At 40.1% G+C, this 18937-nt stretch overlaps 2 protein-coding genes and 1 long non-coding RNA gene across 6 annotated transcripts in view; 1 reads left to right on the plus strand and 2 right to left on the minus strand.

The window, feature by feature from the left end:
- The window catches only part of ALKBH3 (alkB homolog 3, alpha-ketoglutarate dependent dioxygenase), a 45766-nt gene extending 39842 nt beyond the window's left edge, over window positions 1–5924 (minus strand). The window contains exons 1-5 of one of the 4 annotated variants that reach the window (XM_082343846.1): window positions 5771–5923; window positions 3964–4112; window positions 3693–3796; window positions 2844–2878; window positions 108–155 (exon numbers count right to left, since the gene is read on the minus strand). In XM_082343846.1, coding sequence (XP_082199972.1) covers window positions 108–155; window positions 2844–2878; window positions 3693–3796; window positions 3964–4042 — 266 coding nt within the window. In that variant the 5' untranslated portion in view covers window positions 4043–4112; window positions 5771–5923. Of the gene's footprint in view, window positions 1–107; window positions 156–2843; window positions 2879–3692; window positions 3797–3963; window positions 4113–5563 lie in introns of all 4 variants that reach the window. The other 3 variants (XM_082343847.1, XM_082343844.1, XM_082343845.1) reach the window with 3 other exon arrangements.
- Window positions 5925–6031: 107 nt separating this feature from the next.
- The window catches only part of LOC309606604, a 41944-nt gene continuing 29038 nt past the window's right edge, over window positions 6032–18937 (plus strand). The window contains exon 1 of the long non-coding RNA XR_014231984.1: window positions 6032–8104. This is a non-coding gene — a long non-coding RNA (uncharacterized lncRNA). The remainder of the gene's footprint in view (window positions 8105–18937) is intronic.
- The window catches only part of HSD17B12 (hydroxysteroid 17-beta dehydrogenase 12), a 177529-nt gene continuing 172206 nt past the window's right edge, over window positions 13615–18937 (minus strand). The window contains exon 11 of the mRNA XM_082343843.1: window positions 13615–18842. Within this exon, the coding sequence (XP_082199969.1) occupies window positions 18738–18842 (105 nt within the window). The 3' untranslated portion in view covers window positions 13615–18737. The remainder of the gene's footprint in view (window positions 18843–18937) is intronic.

Genomic DNA, 18937 nt, shown 5'->3' on the forward strand with positions numbered 1-18937 from the left:
AAAAGGAGATATTACCACATTAATTACTTCAATCAAGGGAGTAGAATATTTTAAGAGACTATAACTCAGTGATAATTATAGTCCCTTTCTAGTGAGGATTCACTTACCTAGATATGCCTGTGGGTGACAGGCTGATTTCATACACACCCTCTTTACTAAAGAAACAAAGAAAACAAAGACTTGTTAGTATCAAGTAAAGCAATATACAGCACGTAGCGGAAGGAAGGGTTGTCCTTCAGAGTTCACAAAGTCCTAGCTCACCAAAATCACTTCACGATGAAGGCGCACTATGAGGGAAGTACAGCCCCACCTTCTTCTACCACTGAGGTAAGGGGCAACAGGGTGGTAATCATTAATGGCACTGGGATTGGAATCCTGACAAAAATCAGGCCATGGAGGCAAAAACCAGGACAAAATAAATTCTAGTGCTATCCCTTTATATTTCACCCATAATTCAGGCTGATGTGGTGCAGGAATCTATCACACAAAGGGGCGGCAAATAGAGTATCCCCTTGGAGACTTTGGAATAGAGATACACTGAACAGAAGCAAGTACAAGGTCCCCATGATCCAGCTCCACCTCCTGACAGTTCCCACAGACGCATCAGCTTCCATGGCAATTACTGCTTGGAATCTTCTGAATACACCACCACGTGTCAAACCCCATGCTTTTCTACATGCCAGCATGCCTCCCCACCATCTAGCACCCCCAATCCAAACCACCCCCAGCTTTGGTCCAGTGGAAAATTCTAATTCATCCTTCAAAATCTCAGCTCAGCATCACCTTCTCTAAACCTTTCCTGACCTGTAATCCAGGCCAATAATGTTAGCTATCTCATCCTCTGTTACCACACCTCGTTACCTACAAGTCTACGCTTCCAAGATATTCAGGATTACAACTTATCTGACTACATGTCTATTTCATTTACTAGACTATGGGCTCCTGAAGGGCTGGAATGGGTTATTTTTCTGTTTCCTAGTGCCTGGCACATAATAATAGATGAGCAGTAAAAAGCTTACTGAACTTAATCAAATGTGCAACAGTACAAAACTGTTACAGATGGGCAGGGTAGTGAGGTCTATAACCCACCATGGTGAGAAAAGTGACCCAGACTGGAGAGGTGCCTCTGTCAAGATAACTGTGTCAGATTCTTCTCACAGAGATAAGTTACAGAGAATAATATAAAGGGACAGTATTTCCATCACCCTTTTCCACGTGAGTTAGCAGTTCATGATCTTTGAGCTGGGCTCTTAGGTAGATGTGTGAGCCGCTCTGAGCCAAAATGTAGGCAGAGTTATTATCATAAACATTTAGCACATTTCAAAATGAGTTGCCTATAAAGTTTGCTAGAGTGTGAATATAATATAGAGTGTGATATATTTGGGGTCACATTTAGAAATGCTCACTTCAAATGTGAGGGACATTTCTGGCTATTAAAAAAAAAAATCGGGGGCTTCCCTGGTGGCGCAGTGGTTGAGAATCTGCCTGCTAATGCAGGGGACATGGGTTCGAGCCCTGGTCTGGGAAGATCCCACATGCCACGGAGCAACTAGGCCCGTGAGCCACAACTACTGAGCCTGCCCTCTAGGGTCCGCGAGCCACAACTACTGAAGCCCAAGCGCCTAGAGCCCGTGCTCCGCAACAAGAGAAGCCACCGCAAAGAGAAGCCCATGCACCGCAATGAAAAATAGTCCCCACTCGCCACAACTAGAGAAAGCCCGTGCGCAGCATCGAAGACCCAATGAGGCCAAAAAAATATCTAGCATAGCTAACTTCAGATAAACAGAATTAACAAACCCTATGTTCAAGGAGGATGAGTACTGTCATTTTTTTTCTCTGACTTGGAAATTCACAATTGTCCATTTTTTCAACCTGAATGTCCTATCTGTAACAGGTTTCATGGTTTTGTTTCTTCTCTTTACCACCAATGGAGGCAGTATCACATTTGTGCTTGCAAAACAAAGACTGTTAGAGCTACCAGCCTGGGTCTTAAGTGATTATACAGTCCAAACCCTTAATATTACAGACAAGGAAACAAAAGTCCAGAGAGATAGCAATAACTTACCTAAGGACTGGGTAAGTTACCATAGCTAGCAAGGCCACAACTACATACCCTCTTTAAAGTATGATGACATCTGTGTTCGTTTCAAATTTTTCTAAGATATACAAGTCAATCTGCGAACAGCCAAACAGCTTAACAGTTGTTCATGAGCAACAGCATACACATAATGCTAATTTGCTAAAATAAAAGGATGCTTTCTACTGATAATTTATCTGCATCAGGTGGAAACTGAGAAGCAGGAAAAGAGGAATCAAAGCATCTTTCATCATTTTGGAAAAGAATATTTTAGACACAGATCACTATAAGAGAAATGTTTACTATCATTTAATTGCTCTGGAAGAGTTATGTGGTTTTAAGAAATGAACTGTAAGAGCATCTAGATTTCTAGCAGTTTTCATAAGCATTGCTAGTAAAATGATACTTACAGGTTTTTCAAAGAGCCATGTTTCAATGACTCAGGAAAAAGTCCCTCTCTGTCTTTACCTAGGAGATGTTTTAACTACTATCTGCAGACATATTAGTGAAATAGGGTCTAGAAATCTACACCAGAGCCAGAGTTTAAGGTACAGATATCTGGTTGCATTTCCCACACCATCAGCAAATTCAGAAAGGCTTCTCAAAAGACCAAGTTTAAAGACATCTGAGACAGGAATATCCCAGCCTAAAATTTAGACACATTGGCCATTATCTTTTCCAGATGGAAAAACTAGGGTGAGGGAAAGATCCTGGACTCTCCCTTTCACTGTAGGCAATAGTTACAGGAGGGCAGCAATTTACTTACTCGATCACTCGTGGCTCTGGGGCTCTGCGTACCACCTGTAAGGAAACAGCCAGGTCTGATTTCTGAATGATTCCTACCTCAGGGAGGCTTACTTGCAGGATTACTGTATCCTCTCATTTCTAGTCAAAATAAACCAGGTTTAAAACTCTCCCTTTTTTATTCTAAGCTCTCAGTATCCCACCAGAAACTCTTGTTTCTATTATTCTTAGAACTACTTCACAGGTACTAGTGGGCAGTAAAAGATGACAAAATTAGAATTAATACATTTTCCTAGCAGTCAGCAGCTCTGGAAAAGCCATCTTTCCAAGGGATTTTTAAAAATAGAAGATATACTAGGAAATAATGGGTTTTAATATTACTTATACAATCATTACTTTAGCAAGATGCCTGATTTTTAGCTCTTTTTTCCCATGTTATTAAAAAATGACTCTTCACCCTTTCTTACATTCTTCCCAGTGGGAGAAAAAGCTAAAAAGATCAGGCATTGTAGTAGCTGAAATTTCAATCCAATTCCAGAGGTATGTGCTATACTAGCAATTTTTAGGACCGTTAGAACTTAGATAACTAATGCAAGCTCTAGTCGTGGTATAACCTCTAACCTCTAGTCATGGTACACCTCCTTGCCAAAAAAAATGGGAACTATATATGCCTACAAATTGGGGGAAGACTACAAAGAATCCTCAGACATACTAAGAAACTGATACCCCATAGTTCATTATTATTATAATACTTTCAACTCTCTTTTTATTCGTGAGTTTATTCTGTCACTATTTATTTGAGTGTCTACTATGTGACTGTTGCTTTTATAAATAAATCTTTGTTACTGTTGAAGAAGAAACAAGAATTTACCTCCTGGGGTTCTCTGAACACAAACTGTCTGTCAGACAGACGATGCTCCTTGTTCATCCAGGTTTGACCAGGTCTCTGTTGGAGATGGTTCTCAGCAGCGGGAGCTGAAGCAAGAGAGAGAAGAGACTCAAACCTTAACATCAATTGAAATGGGAGTTCACTATAAACCAAAGGGATATATATAAAATAGGATGATACTTGTCCAGACACACACACACACACACACACACACACACACACACACACACACGAGATCCCCACAGGTTCTTGCCTGGCTGAGCAATGGCCTGGCTCTTAGCAGGGCCAGCCCAGGCTCCCTGCACTCGGGCTCGCCGTCTTTTGTCCTCCATGTTGACCAAGAAGGCTTCTGCTCTCAGCTTTCAGAAGATTTCATTCCTGATTCAAACTACACAATGGTATCTGTTTAAAGAAAAAAAAAAAAAAAAAGATGTTTTAGTTGAGGTTGTGAGAGCTTGGACTATCAAGGGGTAATTATAATCCTTTCAGGCAGACGAGATGGTTCAATAGCAATCAGAGCTTCTACATGAAATCAACTTCTGACATCACAACATCTCAGTCAAGGAGCCTACTAAGTCACTTGGGGATGCTGCTTTTAATGTTTATCTTTTGCAATGTTTATCTTTTAATGTTTATCTTATCACAGTACTTTCACTTCATTCGCAAGAAAGTAGATGTTAAGAAATTCTAAAACCAGGACCTATCAAAAACCACATTACTCTTATTAGTCCCCCAAGAGCAGAACACAGAGAAACTGTAATACTCCACCTATGAACATTCAGAAATAGGCTAAGACTCAGTTTCCCAGGGCATTGCCATATTCCATTATCACAGGCTGCACCAAACTTCCACGGAAGCTTGTTAAAAACACCTATGGCCTGTCTCAGGATGTGATGTAGGATGGACACAGGTGTTGGTCTTTATAACAAGCATTGTAGGAGATGATGATAAACAGGTATGTAAGGCCCACAAGGTTAAGTGGCTCACCCAGTGTCACTCAGGAAATCAACAGCAGGTAGACTAACATTCAAATTTTATTACGTTCCAGTCTTCAGCTAAGTAAAAAATCCACCTCGTAATGGCCAGTAATACTAATTTGACATTTTTGCCAATAAAAGTCTAGCCCACAGCAAATACAGGAGCATGCACAGCTACAAAAAAACAAAAACGGGAAGGCGGGGGGAGTGTTCCAACCCTATAATCCATTTCCATCTCAAGTTCTCAAAGGTTAACAGGCTCACTTTATAGCTTATTTAGCCTACAGATTCCCAGCCCCACCTCCAGACCTTCTGATTCAGTAGAATAAAGCTGGTCCCGGGAATCTGTATGTTTAAAAAATTCCTCCAAGTGATAAGTCTGTAAGTCTTCTTATTTAATAGGTGGGGAGAGGACAGAGGCTGCCATCTGCCCAAAAAGTTAATGGCAGAACCAAATACCAACTCTCCAGTCTCACATGATTTGCAGAGTAAGCCCTCATGTGACATTTTCTCTCAAGTGAGGCCTTAAAACCTTAACACAACCATTAGCTATCGTTCTTGCTGTGTTCACAGGGGAGCGATGTGTTATTATTATATGCACGGTACGGCTGTTGAAAATACAGATTCCAGAACCCCATCCCAGACCTACTGAATCTGCAGTCCCAGACACTGTTAACTAACCCCACCTTCCATGCTGAGATTCTTTACCCGAATCAAGTGTGAGAACCTTGCTGCAGTGCAAACAACAAGGGTTCTGGCGCCAGCCAAAGGACTCGCTTTGAACCCAGATCTGACACCTCCCAGCTGCATGGCCTGAGGCAAACGACTTCACATTTCTGAGCCTGTTTCTTCCTCTGTAAACAGAAGAACCAATACCTCTCTCACGGTCCAAGTGCGGGTTAAGCGACCCTCGAAGGTAAGAGAGCCTAGTCCTCTCAATAAGGGTTAGCAACTTTCTCTATTTTAGACCCTTCTTTCCTGGGAGGCCCTGGACGAGGTCCCGGAGGTCGCTCGGGAAGGGACCTCAGGGCGGTCCCCGCACTCGCAGCCCCGGGCACCCAGCGATAGGCCTGGAGGCCGCACCTGCCGGCGGAGACGGGCGCAGAGGTTCAAAGCCGCTCGTCCTAAAGCCAACCCCGCTGCCCCCGGCCTGCTCCGCCGCCCGCGGTCCGGGGAACCTTGAGCGCCGGGCACCGACTCCAGCAACTCCCAACCACAGGTCGCGGCGTCTGGCACTTCCTCTGACGTCACGTGCCGCTGCCGCGGCCGTCGCTTCCGGCGCCACCTCCCGGAATCCGGGCGGCTCAGCGTTCCCCGCGCCTGGAGGGCCGACTCGCTGAAGGTGCAGATGGTAGGGCCGGTGTTCGAGGCGAGCACAGAGATTGAGGGTGCGGTGGAGCCCCGTGAGGGGCCGGGATATGGCGAAGGTGGGAATGAAGACGTATTAACTAGGCCGAAGTCCCTCTGGACATTCCCCGCACACCCCTAACTAGAGACGTCCAGGAGCCCGCTTCTTTGGTCTGTGCGGAAAGAGCGACTGAGACCCAGCGGGCCTGGCAGAAGGGCGAAGGCGTTGGGGAACCTGGTCCTGATGTACTGAGCAAAAGGATTTGACTTTTATCCTGAAAGCCATTGAGAGTCTAAGATGAATCTCCATTGTGTTGCCACTGCAGCCTGTGCATACCTCGATCATAGCACTTAGACCAGGGCGTGGGACCACGCCTTATTCGTTACGGCTCTACAGTGCTAACAAATTTTGCGTGAGAGAAGAGACCTGGGTTTCCGGGTTTCCGTCTATACACCATCGTTTACTAGGTGTATAATCTAGGTCGAGTACCCTGCTTCTTTATAAAATGGGCACAGCTTCTGTTGGGAGGATTAAATGAAATAATATATTTAAAGAATTTAGCACAATGCCTGGAACGCAATAGAAACTCAGTAAATGTTAAAAGTGTCTTCTCTTCAACCCATCTGAGTTCTTGAGAAACATCTTTAAAGTGGCCATGGTAAATCATGTACCTTATAGTGTGAAAATAGCAAAAGTAGCACTAAATTAGCTATGTCTGTGCAAGTTATTATGTGAAAGTCTTTAAAATAAACCTTCTATTATATAGTGCTTACCTGCAGGAAGCTCAGTATACCCCATCAACGACCCTATGTTGTTACTACTATCAACTCTAATTTCACAGCATCCATTATTCTTTGTTATACTTCGTGACACTGAAGGGAAAATGATTTATCCCTGAACTGAAAGGAGACAAAGTGGTAAGACCAGACTATAATTTTTATCTCTACCCTCCACATACCCCATCAACTAATAATTTGTCAGCGTCTGCTTCTGGTTCAGGAACCTTGTCTGTATCTTCCAAAGGATGTCATTTCTTTCTTTTCAATGATTATGGTTTGGGAACGGGAACAAAGAAGTCCTGGATTGTCCTCCAAGTAGAACATTGCTTAAAAATCAATCCATGGTCTGCTTGCACCCAAAATAACTGCATCACCTTTAACAGTTTTAACAGAGTCACCTGTATTTTTACCAAGTGCCCAAGGTGATCCTGATGCACAGAATGTTTGAAAACCTTTGGGAGGCATGTAGGGTGACAAATTGTTCCAGTTTTTCTGGGACTGAGGGGTTTCCCAGGATGCAGGACTTTAAGTGCTAAAGCTGGAACGGCCCTGGGCAAACTGAGATGGTTGGTCACCCTAGATACATGTGAGTATATAGTTTTTGAAAGATGTTCTTGATGGGTGTTGGCATCCTGGGTTTCCTCATTTCTATTTGCAGTATTTGTGTTTTTGTTAGGGGGCGGTAGCAGAGACCATGGGAGAGACAATGAAGGTGGGGTGCGTTACCAGTCACCAGCCTATTGATTCTGAGCCCCAGCCCCATACTTCTCTGCTCTGCTTGCAATACTGGAACATTTCTCTCTTGCCATTTGGCTCGGTGTTAAGCTTCATCAGTAGAGGATGCTGGAGGGACATTAGAGGGAGAAGGAGCTCTTTCCCCTCACTCCAGAGTGCTTCTCTCAGCTGGCTCTGCAGTGCATGGTGGCCTGCTGTGATTGGCACCTCTCTGTGCGCTGAATTAGTTGAATTTACAGCCTTGTTAACATCTCTTGTGAAGTTAAGACATCATCTGGGAAGGAATGGGATCCCAAACCTTGAAATAGGGAACACCTGCTTGGACCCAGGTGAAATTGACCATCTTGCACATCCAAGTCACCCTGAGCCTCCCTTGGCAGTGGAAGCAGCTTGCCCTCCTGTGTCTGAGGAGACTGGTCATCCTTTGCTTGAAAACCCTGTGAAACCCTCACCTGGAGCAGACGACTTAAAAAGTACAGCACAGGTCTGTGCTTCCTGATGGGTAGGAGTGCTTCCAGATTTGTGCCTTCCTTCGTGTTCTGCCTCGACATAGAGGTAGGTAGTGGCTGCTCTCTATATCTGCTGTTTCTGTATATCAGAGTTTTCTTTTTCCCCTTGTAGGTAATACCCTATTATGGTTAATATTTTTTTTCCCTTGTTCAAATTACTATATGGTTTCTGTCTCCTGTTTCAGTCCTGACTGTTACAATGTGATTGTGATAGCAGGGATGGGAGCAATGGGTAGCAAGTGGCTGGCTCCAGGGCGGGCCTTAAACTGTAGGTAGTGGGGTTGCCTCTGATTTGGACCCTTATTATCTCTGGCCCTTTACTCTTGCACTACCTTCTTGATTCTCTTCACCTGAGACAACCCTCCTGAAGTCCCAGTAGGCACAAATCTGGAAGCTAAAACCAGCGTTTCTCAGCATGTAGTCAGAAGACCATCTGCACTGGAGTCCGTAGGGGATGCCTGTAAATATGAAGAGTCCAGGCCCCCCGGTAGGTCTGGGGCAGGGCCCAGGAATTTGCATTTTTAACAGTGCTTTGTTTCATTTTGCAAGAAGCTTCAAGAGATCTCTTTACCTTTTCCAGCTGCCTGCTTTATTCAGGTGGTTACTTTTCCACCCAACAGTTATCTCATCCCCTGGATGGCAAAACTGATAGATACTTTACGTGGTGGTAGCTCTTAGAAATGATTCTGGGTGAGGCACACACTGTAGCCTGTTTTCAGTTGCTGATTTTCACACCAGACTCTTGCCAAACATTCAATCACCTGCTGCTGAATTCCTGAGAAAACCCAATCCAAGGCAAATAACCGCCATCATGCTAATAGTTCTCAGTGAAGGTTTCATAGAGAAATTCCCAGCTCATGTCTCAACTGCCAAAGGCTTAGCATTTCCTGGCTTGAGGGAGGAGGGTGTTTGCGTGGGGATTTTCAAGCCTCTGTCAACTTTAAACATTGTTGAGGGAGAAAGGATGCTTCCCCAGACTCCAGACAGGAGCTCCTCCTGTTCAGTGCCCAGCATGATTGCAGGTGCTGCCAGAGATGAAATCTACCGTTGAACCACAGTGTAAATGATATGAGGTGCAATTAAAGAACAGTATAATTGGATGTGAAATTGTGGAGAGCAGACAAAAATCCAGGACAGGAGAGACCACTAGAGGTTATCGGCATCAGTGAAGACCTTTATGGCAAACAGGGAGTTATGTCAAGGTTTTAAAGTATGTAGCATTCATATGGCTCAAAGATGTTCTGATAGTTACATTACCCCTGAAAAGAGTAAGCTACATTTCCATGTCCTTGTTTCTAAATAGTAGCAAGTAATATTATTAGTTAACATTTCTTGAGAGCTTCTTGCATGCCAGGTGCTGTTCCAATTACTTACATTCCTACGCTAATGTAATTTTTAGAGCAACCTTGTGTTGTAGGTAATATAAATATTAGTTCCATTTACAAAGGAGAAAACTGAACCACTCATGATGCCACCATGCGACTACTCTACAAATACATGGCAGAATGAAAGCCAAATTAAGAAAGGCAGGACTATTCCTGGAATGATACGTGGAGCCATTTCCTGGGACCTCATAGCTGGTTTCTTTCAGTGACTTCAAAAGTGAAGGGTTGGTAGCAATATAATCCAGCAGACCCTGGGTTATAGGTCGTTCTTAATGGCTTTATCTAGATGGCTTAGCAGATTCCGCTTTAGAGTTACCCAGTCCTCACAGCTGTGTGAACTGTATTATTTCAAGTGTATGAACTGTGTCTCAGCCTCACTACTTCCTTGGTGGGTGACTTCAGAAAAGTTACTAAAGCCCTCCCAACCTTAGTTTTCCTCATCTTGGAATTGGATTGTGTGAAGATTCGCTCATACATTCACTGATATACACATTTAATCAACTAATAATGAGTACTGACTGTAGCTAGCACTGTGCTAGATGCTGGGGACAAAGTTGTGATCAAGACAGACCTGGTTCCTTCCCTCGTGGAGGTTATAGTCTAGCAGGGAAGGTAGACATTTAAAAAACAGATATTACAGGTGTGGTATTTTATATGAGACTCTATCTTGGGGGACCTAACCTAGTGGAGTAATATCCCCATTGTATGTTGAGTCCTAGGTTGGTTGCGAGTTCTGATTTGGATCTAATTCAGATGGTGGGTTAGCAGCTGGTGGTTGGCTGGTCTAGACTACCCTTAGCTCCATGTGGTCTCTCATCCTTGAACAAGCTTACCAGGCATGTTCTAATAGTGGTGTCAGGGGAGGTGTGTGCAAACACACAAGACCTCTCCAGGCCTAGGCTTGCAAGTGGTACAGAACCACTTCTTCATTTATTGGCCAAAGCAAGCCAGCTCAGTTTCAAGGAGCGGGGAAATAGACTTCACCTCTTGATTGGAGTTGTTGTAAAGTCACATTGCAAAGGGTATGGATACTGGGAGGAGTAGAGTATTGAAGCCATTTTTGCAATCATTCTACCATACTACTTGATGGGGAGTATTGGAGAAACAGTTCCTGTAGGAATAGAGAGTGAGGGAAAGAGTTTTTTGAGATGAGGTAGAAAAGAGGCAGATCATGCAGGCCTTGAGAGGCATAATAAACATTAAATGTTAATTTATATATGGTATGAAGTATATGATTAACATTACTCACTCGCCCTTTCTCCCTTACTTTCCATCTCATAGGATACTTTGAAATGGTTGTCAAATCCATTTGTTTTAGAAAGGTGAAAGCTTTATGTGATCTAAAGAGACACCAGAATACTGGTCCATTTTTTCTTAGGTGTGTCCTAAGGCAGGGATTGTTTTCTTTCAAGTGATTAGGATGCTGGTCAGAAAACAGTCAACAAAAACTTATTACTGAATAAATTAAAAGTACCTGAAATTATTAAGTTAATGATTAGTGGAATAAGTCCCCTAATGCCTTAGGAATAAATTATCCACTTTGTAGAAGCAAATCCATTATGTAAAGAGGCATAAAAGCTAAATTGATGTGCCTAGGCTGTCTTTTGCCCGGAAAGAACCAAAGACAACATAGCTGTTAAATAGAGTATTCATCTGAGGTTCCACTTACAGCTTTTCCATAGGTTGTGTAGTGCTTGGCAGCCACCATTGGTTTGTCCACTCGTCAAATGCAGCCAACACCTGCATCAGGGTGGGTGCATGAATAAAAAAACATAGTAAGCCTAAATCATTCCTATGCATGGAATAACACTCTGGATAAACTGGGCATGTTAAAAGTGGCCTTATAGCTTTCATACTTCTAGTACTACTTGCTGGGCAGAAACCACATTTATAAGGTATGAGTCTGAAAGGATTATTCCATGTCTTGCACCATTGTGCTCTCAGGGGCAGAACAGTGGCTTTTCAGAGATAAGCTAGTCAATAGTACACTAGGTAGGAGAATCTGACTCCATGTAGTGAAAGCACATAGAGCTTCCATTTTTAGAAATTAGGTTGGAGATCCTGAGGGGTATCTGGTATAAAACACCTACAAATAAAAGATAAAATGCTTTTCAATAATGAATTGGCCTGTGCAATAAAGATTTCCTCTGAGACCAGGAGTAATGTGGGAACATGAGTCCAGAGAGATGAGTAAGCTGGGACATATACACTCCTGGGTGGCCAACTGCTTGGATATTCCTGGGGGAGGGGGTAGGTGGCTTGGGACAGGATGGAGACAAAGTTCGTGAAGGGGAGTTATAGCAGAGACCGTCTGCATAAAGCTGGGACCTAGGAAGGAATACGTACCGGGTATGTACACACCATTACTTTAAATATACCACCAACAAAGGGGAAAATATAGTGCCAATTAAACCATGACATGCACCAGAGGGAAGGTCTGAGATGCAAGAGGTGTGCAAAGTGATAAACATGTAATTTATTTTATGCCAACATGTTTGTATAAAATAATGAAAACACAATTTATAGAGTTAAAAAAAAAACAAAATACTGGTCCACAAAAGCATGTTAAGTCAGGAAAGGGTTGATCAGAATAATAATGTTCTAAAGACCATATATTATTAAAGAAGGGGTTATGATTCCAGACAACTTTAAATTGTATTGCATATGCACTGAAAATGTTCAGGAGTAAAGACAAGGAAAATATAGTGTAAAACTTCCAAACTAGTACAGGGGGGAAATGGAGTTTTAAAAAAAGAAAAATTGAGCCAATCAAAAAGTGAGAAGCAGCATAAAAGAGAGAAACAAATAGCACAAAATAGCATGATATAAGTCTTCATATTTTAAGAATCATAATAAATGTAAATGGAATAAACTTGCCTGTAAAAAGCAGAGATTACCAAATTAAAAAACAATCCCCCACCCCCAATCCAGGTTTACTTGGCTTACGAGACACAAATACGTAGAAAGATAGAAGGGAAAATAATTGAAAAATATATACTACTAAATACTAACCAAAATAAAGCAAAGGTAGCTAAGTTGATATCACAGAAAACAGATTTTAAGGCAAAAAGCATTAGCAATAAGGATGTCAGTACATGACAAAAAAAAGTTCAACTCACCAGGAAGACATAATTCTAAACTTTATTTGCCTAAAAAGACAGCCTCAAAATGTATAAAGTAAAAATGATAAAATAGGGGAATTTGACAAATCTGTCATTACAGTGAGAGAATTCAAAACACTTCTCTCAATTATTGACAGGTCAGGCAGACAAAAGTTAATAAACAGATGGAAGATCTGCATACAATTAACAAATGACTTAAAGGACATATATTGAAAAATAACAATTAGAAAATAAACATTCTTCTTAAGCACATATGGCACATTAAAAAAATTGGCTGTACCAAGACATGTCTCAAAAAAACTTCTAAGAAAAGGTAATAATAAAAAGCTTACATTTGTATAAGTTTCCTATGGCTGCTGTAACAAACCCAGTGGCTTAAAATAAGACTATCCTCTCACAGTTCAGGAGGCCAGAAGTCCAAATTGTTACTAGTCCAAATCAAAGTGTTGGCTGAGCTCTGCATCCTCCAGAACCTTTAGGGGAGAATCCATTCCTGGCCCCTAACAGCTTTTGGTGGCTGATGACATTCCTTGGCTTATGGCTGCAATACTCGTCTCTGCCTCTGTGGTCACATTGCTTTCTCCTCTTCTGGCTGTAATCTTTCTCTGCTTCACTCTTATTAAGAATATTGTGATTCCATTTAGGGCCCATCTGGATAACCTAAGAAAATCTCATCTCAAGATCCCTAACTTAATCACATTTGCAAGGGTCTTTTTCCATATAAGGTAACATTTACAGGTACAGGGATTAGGACCTGATACCTTTGGGGACCATTATTTATCTCATATATATCATATATATATATATATATATATATATATATATATATATATATATATATATATATATATATATATTTACCTTATGCTGTGCTGGATTCTGAGCACTTTTAAAATATTAATTTATGCTCTCAACAATCTATGAGATAGGAGCTATTATTCCCATTTTCAGAAGGCAAAACTGAGGTGGAGAAAGGTTATAACCTGCCCAAGCTATGTCATATTCACATGTTCTTTGACTACAGTGCAATTATTTAGAAATCAGTAACAAAAGATTTAACTTTTTATTTTGAAATAACTTCAGAAATACAGGAAATTTGCAAAACAGCACAAATTCCCATGTACCCTTCACCTAGATTCTCCAAATGTTAACATATTAACACATTTGCTTTATCATTTTCTATATACATACTTTTTTCTGAAACTTTTGAGTTTAAGTTGCATATATAATGTCTCATTATCCCTAAATAGTCTAGTGTGTATTTCCTAAAAAACTTTTTCGTAAGTAACCACAGTACAATGATCAAATTCAGGAAATTACCATTGATACAATGATATTATCTAATCTATACTCAAATCTCACAAATTGTCTCAAAATTGTCCTTCATAGCAAAAAACAATTTTTCTTAACCAGGATCCAATCCAAGATCATGTGTTTTGCATTATTTGTCACATTTCTTTAGTCTTAATCTGAAACTTTTGACAAGTATAAGCTGGTTATTTTGTAGAATATCCTTCAATTTAGTTTTTAAAAAATATTTTTTTTAAATAAATTTTATTTTATTTATATTTATTTTGGCTGCATTGGGTCTTCATTGCTGTGTGCGGGCTTTCTCTAGTTGCGGCAAGCGGGGGCTACTCTTCGTTGCAGTGTGTGGGCTTCTCACTGCGGTGGCTTCTCTTGTTGCGGAGCACGGGCTTTAGGCGCACAGGCTTCAGTAGTTGTGGCGCGTGGGCTTAGTTGCTCTGCGGCATGTGGGATCTTCCCAGACCAGGGCTCAAACCCGTGTCCCCTGCATTGGCAGGCGGATTCTTAACCACTGCGCCACCAGGGAAGCCCCAAAAATATTTCTTCTTGATTATGTTCAGTTTATACATTTTTGCCAGGAATACCACATAAGTGATGTTGTATCTTCAGTCCATCATATCAGAATGCACGTAATATAAAATTGTCTTATTAATGGTGACACGAATATAAGTTTTTTAAAGGAAATACATTTACAAAAACTTAAATTTGTGCTTTTAAAAACAAAAAATTCATAGCTCATAGAAATCATAATTTAAATTTTTTAATATTAGCACTGAGAATACATTTGTGTACATACATATTTGTGCACACACACAAACACACAAATTGTGGGATGTAGTAAAAGATAAACTTAGAGCCTTAGATGTTTATTTCAGAGTAAAAAAAACATTGAACATGAATGAATTAAATGTCCAATTTATGAAAGAAAAATAACAGAATAAACCTCCAGAAAGAAGGAGAGCATGAAAAGAAAAAGGCAGAGAGGATCAACAAAGCCAAAAGTTGGTTCTTTAAAAACTAATAAAATAGACAAACTTCTGGCAAAATGGTCAAGGAAAAGAAAGTGAGAAGACAGAAACAATACTGGGAAAGGAAATAGGTATATATCTAGCAGAGGTTTAAAAAGAAAGTTCCTCAAGTTACTTTATGCTAATAAATTTGGGGAAAAAAATGAGTATATGCTTAAAACAAAACTTTTTTTTCAAAATTGACTCGAGAAAAAATAGAAACCCTGAGTAGTCTTATTATTTTTAAAGCAACATAATAAGTAGTTAAAAATCTTGCCACAAATAAATACTAGGACCAGATTGTTTTATAAGCTTTCAAAGAAAAGTCTGTCCCAATCTTTTACAGATTCTTCTAGAGCACAGTAAATAAAATAGGTAGCACTCCCCAGCTCATTTAATGAAGTTATAATCTTGATATGAAAACCAGACAAGTATGAGAAAGACTGTAAGCCCATTTCTTAAATATAGATGCAGAAATTCTAACTAAAGTACCAGCAAACTGAATTCCACAGTAAATAAAGATAGTGAAATAAGGTCAAGAATGTAAAGGTGATTTAATACTAGAAAGTCATAACTAAACTAAAGCAAGATCTCTGAAATCTTCCAGAAATAGCTCACCTAGTACTTGCTTCAATATGTATGTATTCCTAGCTATTCTTGGAACATACCAGGTATGCTCTCTCCTTGGGCTCTTTGCACAGGCTGGTCTGCCTGAAATGCTCTTCCCTCAGGGAGGTAAAAGTCTTGCTCAAGATGGTTCCAATGCCACCTCTCTCTGGGTCTGCCATGAGTACCTTATTTAACGTCACAAGCCTCCCACCCCTACCCCAACAAACATTGATTCCCCATCCTACTTACCCTGCTTCATTTTTCCCCACAGCATATAGCACTTACACCACATTATTATTCCTTTTGTTTATTACCTGTCCCTCATTTGCTCCCTCCCCAGGTCCCTCCCCTGCCCCACATTCTGTTCAAGTGTAAGCTCAACTGGGGTTAAGAATTTTTTGTCTGCTTTGTTCATTGTAGTTTCTCCAGCATCCAGAAGCGTAAATGGACATGGTTGGCATTCAATAAACGCACACATCAGTTTGTCTAGAAGCTTTTGTTAACAAGGAAGACAAGCTGGCTTTATATCCTTTTAGGAGTACCGTTTGTAGTACCCATTTTGCTTGCTTTTCAGTGACACAGGTAAAGGAGAGTGGTCAAAGTTGTAATATGCTGTTTATCACATTAAAAATTTTTTCGTCTATTAAGTTTGTGTTCATGCTAGACAGTGTTCCATTTCTAGATGTTTCCATATAAATCTCAATAGAAAGAATTACATTTCCACAAGGGAATTTTAATTCTGTCTATATTTGTATGTTTTGCATCAGGAGTAACATAAATATGCTAATCTAAAAATATTCGAAAGTCACAAAGTAGTGAGACCTTAAAATTTCTTTAATTAATTAGTTTCTAACATATTAAATAAAAAGCTTTGATCATTTGTTTTGATACTGGTAAACTACAGAGCAAAGTAGCAAAATCCAGGACCACCAAAATATCAGGTAATTTTTGGTATCAATAGACTTCAGAAATTATAGTACTACTTAAGCTCATTTCATTCTCATAAGGTATTATTATCACAATAAATCTCCTCTTTTACACTGAATCAGCACCATTTGTATTGGTATTGGCACTGATGTTCACTCTATATAAAGTTCACTTCTATTGTATTTTGATGCAATAAATATCAAGTGAGAACTCAGAATTCATCTCTTTAAGGCAGGACCACATTTGAGGAAATGGAGACCAATATCATCTTTATTTATTGCCAGTGCACATGGGCCTGACATAAGGACAAATCAAAATGGCACACATCATTCTGTGTGCAGGGCAATTCCTCTCCTGGCCTCCCTCCCCCATGCTATTGTACTGAAAGGACAATGAAAGAACAATAAATTAAAATGCAGTTTTCTATGTTGTGAGGAGAGCTGATTCTACAGTAATAATCAATACTAATCTTCTACTCTGCTCTTTGAGTTCAAACCTTATCTAGCACACATCAGACTATAAAATCAAGTCAATATAAAGTTAAGTCTAAAAATTATGCTTCAAGGTTTTTGAGAACATTGGTTGCTCTTTTAGTATAATTTTTCTTTCATGTGCCTGGAAACACAGATTTTCATGTCATCATCTTCAACCTTGAGTGTCAAATACAAGAGGACACTTGCTAAGTTGAAGCAGTCAAAGCCATAGCTCAGAAGTTTTGAGATTGCTAAGGGATTTCCTAGCCAGATTACAACTATATTCTAGACGGGATAAAAGGCGAAGTATTTTGTATACTTGCAAACCAATCCCTCCCCCTCTCTACCAACTGTCCAGCAAAAACCACCACCACAACAATTAACCAACAAATGTGTGAAAGCAAATAATATATTGCCCAGGTTATTGTGATTTCACCATTTCTACAACAAAATGAGAGAGAGAGAAAGGCAATGTGTTTTTCGTAAAGCTAAATTTATTCAATTTAAATGACTATTCTTTATTCTGAGATTATGTTCTTCCTATTTTGGGAATGCTAAAATGTCTTTTCTTTTATATAATAATGCCAATAGCAGACGGTAATTTGGGTTTTTCTGTTTTTGTTTTATGTCCTTAGCTGGCAAGTTTAAAAGCTAGAAACACTTAAATGTCCCAATTAAAAATTTTATTTATTTATCTGCAGATTTCCTGGTGCTTAAATCTCAGAGCCTGGGAACCATAGCCTAGGTAAAGACCTACCTTCTGTGTTGCATGTTTCACAACATTGAATTAATTTCTTAGCAAGTTCCCCAAACAAGTTATGTAGCAGAATAAAAGTAAGTCTTAATTTATATTAAACCAGTGCAAAAATGGGCTTAATTTCAAGCACCAAAGGAATGTATTTTCAATCAACACCATGGTTATAACATCTTTTATTAAAACTAATTGTATCAATATCTATAGGGTACCTATTTAAAAGTATAACGCCACTACTCTAATATCATCATTGCTCTAGGAGTAGCCTGGTGTCACATATGTGAGCAGTATTGGTGCAGTGCAGAAACAAAGAAGCTGGGGTCCAAGCAGGCCACCTTGCTGGGTCAGGGTTTTAGTGGCACTGAAGGGGCTGCCCATCAATGTACATTTTGGCCCGTTTACCTTTATAAATCATACCATATAGCATTCAGTATTTACACACATTTAAACTGAGGAGGCATACGTATTAGAGGAAAGCATATTTTAGTGGGCATGTGTCAAAAATAACTCTGTATTTCATCATTATTTTTACGTCATTAGCTACCCTTGAGAAAGGAAAGTTCCATATAAATGTACAAACCAGGACATACTTTTAGAAAACCTTACAGAGTGCTATGCAAATTGCAGTGTGTCCTCCCATAAGTAAATCAATTAATCCCCACTCCCTCAAAGTGTTAAAAACAAAAAAGGATAGCTGGCCATTACTTTTTAAAGTATGTTTCAGAGAAAATACAAGCATAATCATCACTGGCATTTTGGACCAGATGAAACTCTTAAGCCTTACATCCGACTCTATCATTCAGCGATTTGTTGTAATTGTGTTCCTTCCTAGTAAGCAGTTCTTGCTAATGTTAGTTCTGTATCTATTTGATAGGGGCATTTATGTTACATTTCAAAATAACTCCTGGCAGCATCCAGAATATATGTCAGGAACTCCTGAAAGCAACTCTGCTTTCCTCTCAATTATGACATTTAGCTTTATCAGTAACTGTTAATTAACATGACAACTGAAGACTTGGAGATGGTGGGTGCCTTGCAGCAAACATGCCTAGGCTGGAACATCTGGTCAAGTTACTCAACACAGTTACCAATGCTTAGTTCTTCTTAATTTTCTTCAGATAGCGAGCCCGGGTGGAGTTGCCTAAATTCATGGTCACTTTAAAATACAACCAGGAAGGCAGGCTTGAGATTACTGAGGCCTAGGGAAAGAAATGGGGAGATATGCAATTAAGGCTTACAATTTGAACTCATTTGAAACATATGATCTTATGTGTTACTATATTGTTGTTTTATT

This window comes from Balaenoptera borealis (genome assembly GCF_965194805.1).
Source record: "Balaenoptera borealis genome assembly, chromosome: 11".
NCBI lineage: Eukaryota > Metazoa > Chordata > Mammalia > Artiodactyla > Balaenopteridae > Balaenoptera > Balaenoptera borealis.